The 7,137-nt window shown below is 39.4% G+C and overlaps 1 protein-coding gene across 1 annotated transcript in view; it reads right to left on the bottom strand.

Annotated features, from left to right (window-relative positions):
• Positions 1-199: 199 nt before the first annotated feature.
• Positions 200-7,137, bottom strand: part of LOC107678246 (F-box only protein 46-like) — a 9,812-nt gene continuing 2,874 nt past the window's right edge. Inside the window, exon 2 of the mRNA XM_016473452.1 lies at positions 200-3,222. Within this exon, the coding sequence (XP_016328938.1) occupies positions 1,108-3,105 (1,998 nt within the window). The 5' untranslated portion in view covers positions 3,106-3,222 and the 3' untranslated portion in view covers positions 200-1,107. The remainder of the gene's footprint in view (positions 3,223-7,137) is intronic.

The following is a 7,137-nucleotide window of genomic DNA, read 5'->3' as shown; positions in this document are numbered from 1 at the left end:
GCATCTCAACCGATTTGAATAGTCACATATTTGAATCGATTTTCAACCAGCTCGCGGTTAATCGTTACATCCCTAATGAACACTGCAAAAAATAAAATAAAAATAACTAAATGTAACAAAATAATTTATAGAAATAAATTTAATTACAAATATTTGACTGTTGAAGTACTAAAACACTTGAACAGAAATAGCACCGACTCCAGTTTTAAATAACTTTAATTCACTTTAGAGGCAAATATTCCCAAAAGCAGATTGACGGTGAAACCTATAACGGTCTCCCAAACCAGAAGGATCAGCATAAATGTTTCTGTTTGTAAGATTTCACAGACTGGTGGAGCAGGATGATCAGGGTTAAGGCTAGAATCAGGTTTTGAGTTGTCCTGTTCTTTGTTGTTTTTCTTTCAGCCACATGAAGCTAATTACTGCTTTGGCAAAAGCTGCTTTTGCCAACAAGCACACAGACAGCCTGGCAGGCAAATAGATAGGTAAAAGGAAAGGTTTGGTCAAGAAATAAGGACTGATTTCATAAATCAATTTGAAGGAGAGGAAAAATGAAGTCCAACAACAACAACAAAAAAATACTATTCACTCACATTCACACATAAAACAGAAAAATCCAACAAGCAGTCAAACTGTTGATTACAAAGTGACATCAGGAATTTATAAAGTGACATCATTTTGCGTGCTTTTGACCAAAGGGACAGCTAATTAAACTTGACAACAACCCCTGAAGTTAAACTTACAAGTCCTGTGCCTAGCCTGCAGGGTTTTTTTTGTTGTTGTTGCAGGTTGGGGTCAGAATCAGAGCTGGTCTTCCAAGATTGCCATAAGAATTTCTAACCAATTCAGAAATACATGTAAAGACTAGTCCCATGCAGCAAACTACCTTATTTAACCAGCATTTGTTTTCAAATTTCAGAACATTGGTCTGCGCATGAAGAGACCAAGAATTAACCATGGTGCACTGATAGGAAATGATACTGACAATGATAACAAGGTTAATATTCTATGATAGAAGAGGCAAGCTCAACCATAAATAGTACAGTGGCATGAGGTTTCAGTAGAGTGAAAACAGGGAGAGAAATGACAATCCCCTGACAATCTCCTTTACCTCCCATCGTCTCTTTTGGCGCGGGCCTGAACCAGCTCGCATGGCTGTACCCAGTTGTTATCATGTAGCCCAACTCGACAGCCAGGTGTGTCCTTATCGGTGCGCCGACAACACATCCAGTAGGAGCGTCCATAAGGCAAGTCGTGGTGGTAAGGTTTAGGGTGCCAGCGGCAGAGCGACACATCTCCCCGCTCATACTGCCGCTTGCACTGCTTGCAGGGGTCATCACGGTACAGCGGGTCCTGGTTCCAACGAGAGTCTGTAGCACGCACGCCGTAGGTCTCAATCAGGGTTTTGAAGTCATGGCAGGTGCATTTGAGGGCAGCTAACGAATGGGTGGGCAGGTAGCTGAAGATATTGACCATGATGTGGTCTGGAAGCGAGAGCATGTATTGCCGTGGTTCCAAAAGCCGCTGGATCTGAAAGCGAATCTCAAGGAAGTCATGGGAGACATGACGGTAGAGGCAGCACAACGGAGGATCAGAACAATCATCCACAGTTGTCAGTGGGGAATCTGGCCTCTCTACGGTAGTCCCGACTGGCCCATTGTTGTTTGCATAGTCTAAAGACCGTATCCCACTGTTTACCGCTGAGCAACTCTCATCTTCAGTAGCTGGTGACTGCAGAAAAAACAGCTGGCCAGGAGGCGGATCCTCTGAGGCATCAGTTAAATTAGCTCCATTGGGCATAGCAAAACATACAGTCTCTTCTTGAACATTCTCTGTGCTGTCCTTCCCATAGAAGACACATTGGTCTACTGCACCCGTGACCACAACCTCAACGTGGAAGCCAGTCACCAGCTCTCGAGCAACTGCTGCCTTCTCTCCTGAGGCAGGGTCTTGGTTAGGATCTGGCGTTGTGGAGGAAGGCCTGTCAGTGATACCTTCTCCAAGGGGATCAGCCTTTGGTGAGCTGGCCAGGAGGGCACCTGGATCTCGAGATGAGGGACTGACCAACTGGTAGAGGTCGCAAGTGATCTTTTCTTTGCTTCTGGTTCCTGCTTGCCCCCCTCCAACTCCACAACTCATGAACATGCATTTGGGCCGGCCAACAGGCTCAGACTGGGTGCGAGGGTCCAGACTTGACACCCGGAAAGCAATCCGTACTTCCCCTCGTCCATGACTTGGAGCACCACCCACAGAATCGCCAGTGTGAATGCGGTCTCTTTCATTCAGCTCAGGCCACAAAGTCGTACTGTCGAGATTCTGCTGCCGAGATTCAAATTGTGCAACAGCCTGAGCTACCCGTTGGGATTCCTGCTGTTGCTGCAGCAGATCAAAGTCACTTTGAGAAGATGGTGCAGATGAAGGGGATTCTGAAACTATTACAACAGGTTTCTGAAGGACTGTATAAGGACTAGTTTGTCCTTGCGCTACCATACCTTGAAGAGCCAAGGCTGTACGCTGTTCTACAAGGGCCACCATTTCGGCCACAGAGAGCAAATCAGTCTCACTAACTCCAACACCATCCTCCGTCGAGTTGGATTCTGAGGGTACATCAACGACAACATTTTGAGCTCTAGTGGGAGGGTCATAAGAGGAGCAGCGACGACGGCGCTTGGCCTTGGTACAATCAGTAGCCCAGTTTCCCTTAACTTTCATGGCACTAGGCCTGGGAATTCCAGCACCATTACACTGGTGAGCTACAAAGAAGGCAATTTTCTCCTTGGTGTTGCCTGGTTTAATGACATACCAGGTATCAAGCAATACCCTGCCATCCTCCATCTGTGAATTCGGAGAGGGTGAAGCAGGTAGTGGTGGAGCCAGAAGGGTAGATGAAGCATCTGGTGGAGTGTTTTCCATGCCAACATTCTCATCCTGCTCCTCACTGACTCCATGGGTCTCTAAGGTTGTAAGCCCCGAATCATCAGCCTTGCAGTGGGTAGCAGCTGTTCCATTGCAGATTGTACCATTGCTGTATGGTTTATTCTGGGAGTAGGTGCCAAAGGGGCGTGGGCACCACAGCCGGATGTGGGAAAAGGTGTCACGGTTCATTGTGAGCCCATGGAGAGCATACCTGCCTCTATGCTGGGCAGCTACTCTGCAATTCACCACTCATTCTCACTTTTCAGATCTGCAGGCTCCAGCCGGACAGATTACTCCATCTGAGGACTAACAAAAAAAAAAAAAAAAAAAAAAAAAAAAAAGGCATTCATGTAACTATATTAAAAGGTCTCAATCAGAATCTCAGCAATAAATGTGCATTACTATAGTAAGTCCTCTCTACTGATGAAGTCATAAGAGTGATGAATCACCTGAAATGAACGTGAACACACCCATTGTTCTCCAAAAACGATACTGTATTGAGTAGCTGATTGCAGGTTGTCTTTTTGTCATTTGCACAAAGTTTGTCACAGATTTTTACAACCAGAATCAGTGACTTGTCACCACCTGCCGGCGGATTTAGTTTCATTTTTAAAGTATCTTTTCAGTTCTTTAAATCATTTAATATTTCTATATTCAACATCTTTTAAAACATTAATCTTTTAATCATTAATTATTAAATTCATTAATAAACATGAATTTATGGATTTAATTGCACTCATGCCACCTCTGATCCTCATTAAATGTCTGAAAATACACCTACACGCCACTTTTGTGTTCTTCTGTGCTACCTCTGTACAAATTAATTTTAATACTGATTTCATTTGATTAGTAACTTATTCTTCTTATTCTACTTGTTCTTATTATATGGTTTTATCTAGAATTTTTTAAAAGCTTATAAAAACCATTTTTTTAAATTTGACAAAAGATTACATACTTTTAATAAAGATAGAAAAATGCCATTACAAAGGTAAAAACAAAATTCTACTTTAAATCACTTTGAGTCAAATATCACCTCGTAATGGGAAGGCTATTTTTTTATCAAATTTTGGTGCTCCTAAATTTTTGACTGTGCGCCTACATTTTTTAAGTTAGGAGCACAAGCGCTCCTAAAAAGAAAAATAAGCGTAGAGCCCTGCAGCCTGTTTATTTAGATTTTATTCAGTGAATTCAAAAGTATTTTGAGTGTTGTTGCAATAGTTTTAATAGCATGCCATCACAATTGCTCCTCAAACCAAGGATATGCTCTTTTGAGACAGCTGTCACTATCCACAAAGCATTACACACAACAGTTTGCCCTCTCTGAAATACTGGCATGGATTTCATACTATATCTGAATATATATGAAGTTATTTTTCATGAATTTGAAAAATCATGTTGGGAAGCATTACTGCCATCTACTGTCCTTTGGTACAAGACCAGGAAGACAAAAGATAAGACTGGGCTGACAGACTACAATCAATTCTATTAATTTTATGACCAGTGTTGGGGGTAATGCATTACAAGTAACGCAAGTTACGTAATCAGATTACTTTCTTTAAGTAACTAGTAAAGTAACGCATTAATTTTTAATTTACAAGAGAATATCTGAGTTACTTTTTCAAATAAGTAACACAAGTTACGTAATCAGATTACTTTCTTTAAGTAACTAGTAAAGTAACGCATTAATTTTTAATTTACAAGAGAATATCTGAGTTACTTTTTCAAATAAGTAACACAAGTTACTTTTTTTTCCCAATTTATTGATTGACAGCTCTCCTGTCCCCATGTTGAGAGAAATCAGAAGATGTTAATGTAGTTCTATAATAATATGAATATGCATTAATTAATCTCACTCACACAAAAAAGCACAGATTCAGTATTCCTCAAAATGAATAAAAAATAATGCAACTCAGAATATGACGTAAACCTGCAATAATTAAATGTTAAACAACACAAATATCCTTTATGTATTTAATCTCATTCTATTAACCAATGTCTTTGCTTCTGACCTTCAATGATCCAGTTCAACCATACTAATAAGCAAAAGTTACTCTAGACAAACATTTGTGTCTTTTTTTATTGCTGAAGTGTGTTGAAACTTCTTCTTCTGCATTCTACTGTACGGACTTAAATTTACTTTCCCTTCAGCCTGAGGCTTATTCATTTCACTTTTGGTGTGAAAAGGCTTTTATATTTGCCAAAAATATAACTTTTTTATTTTAAAAACAAACAAGCAAGCCCTGTCCAGATTTAAAAAGTAACGCAAAAGTAACGTAACGCATTACTTTCCATAAAAAGTAACTAAGTAACGTAATTAGTTACTTTTTTATGGAGTAATGCAATATTGTAATGCATTACATTTAAAAGTAACTTTCCCCAACACTGTTAATGACTGATACAAATGTCAGTGGATTTTAGTAGTCAATTAAACTGACTAATCATCCCTGCTAACAGGAACAGACATGAACATGCTACTAAAGGTGCTTGTGTATCTATAATCTCTACAAGTCATCCTTTGACCATTAAAATTCCAATCATTAAAAAGTAGAAATTCAGGAATTTTGCTTTTAAAATCAAATTAGTCTAAAATTTTTCATTAAGTGTGGTTATGTTAAATAATACTTAGGCCAAAACCATTTATTAAATGGGATCTCACAGATTCCACGGCATGCCAACACATGTGGTACACAATTATACAATCAGTTTGTTATTTTTTTTATTCTGGGTGACCCACCATTTCTGTGGCCATTAATCAGCATAACAGTTTATAAATTCTGATGAAGTGCAACATCCAATGAAAGAGACAATGCAATTATAGGCAGAGGAGGACCAGTGTTATGCTTTAGGACTCATTACATCAAACACATTACTTTGAGACACAATGTGTCTTAAATAAACAAACATATATATGTGACACAGCAAATAAACTGGAGCAGAGATGGGCACAAATACATCAAAAAGTATTTTGTTACAAATTACAAATACTTGCTCATCAAATGTATTTAATTTATAATACTGGTGTGAGAAATGTATTTAATTTAAAATACAATTTGTCATTTGAAAATACAAACAGTAATTTACAAGCGATCATTTGAAGTGCAAGAGACAGTGCCATTACATTTAGCAATACTGGAGTTAGATAAACACATAAGAGAAAGAGAAGTGCTTTCCCCTCCTTGAACAACTTATAAACGACATAATTCTCTAACCCTAAACAATATATCCAATATATTGATCCATATTTCTTATGTTCACTTAAGACACAACTGACTGCATTTACTTGAGCTTGTCTACGCTTTATTTTTTTCCATGTTTCTTTATCAGCATGTCAAAAATGAAGCAGTCCTGCGAAACTGTATTGTCATACCACCTAGTCCTACTCAAGAGGATGGCTCAAGCTAATGAGCAGTAAAGTCAATGTCAACAGTAAAGATTAACTCCTAAAAATGCTGATATTTAGCTGTTAAATGGCTTTATGTAGAATTCAGTTGTTGTTAGCGACACCGGTGGCCATTAAGTGAGCTGTGGCCAGCAACTTATTGCTGTGCTCTTGCACACACTCCACAGAAATGCGAGCGAGTGACGGCCAATTCACCGACATCATGTCTGATGTGGTTCATTAAAATTACACTTATGATAGTTTCCCTTGGAGTCCTTCAGTCTACAGGCTCTCATTTTTTAGGTTTTGTTACATGCTGTTCAGATATTGGCAATAAAAAGCAATTAATACTTGAAAATTCTTTCATAAAGCCCCTTTAAAATTTTAATTTTGTCCCTAGAAACAAGTAGCTAACTTTAGCAAGCAAGCAAAGTTGTAGAGCAGCACAGCTTTTCCTTCTGTCCTTTAATAACATTCAGTGTGCAATATCTGATAGTATATATTTTAGTACATACTTAGTCAGTTTGCACTGAGTACCAAAACAACTGCTTTCAATGTTTTTTGTTTGTTTTTTTTTCAGTTGGAAGATGGAACCATGGCCGAATTAAAGGGATAGTTCACCCAAAAATGGAAATTCTGTCATTAATTCGCTTCGTCATGCCTAGAGCTGATTCGTGCTGGTCGCTGAGGGAATATATCAACTTAGTGCTGTGGATCGCTGGATCGGCTTTCACCGTAGACGAAGCGGAGTCCAGTCCGGGTTCGTCACATGTGCTTGCCGCTCCTTCGTCGAATCCACCGGGCGCGCCGTTCTCGACCCCGCCGCCTCTGCTCACTCTAGC

The sequence above is a fragment of the Sinocyclocheilus anshuiensis genome, unplaced genomic scaffold (assembly GCF_001515605.1).
Source record: "Sinocyclocheilus anshuiensis isolate Anshui unplaced genomic scaffold, SAMN03320099.WGS_v1.1 scaffold1153, whole genome shotgun sequence".
In the NCBI taxonomy this organism is placed as follows: Eukaryota; Metazoa; Chordata; class Actinopteri; order Cypriniformes; family Cyprinidae; genus Sinocyclocheilus; species Sinocyclocheilus anshuiensis.
This window is presented reverse-complemented; position numbering and strand designations above follow the sequence as displayed.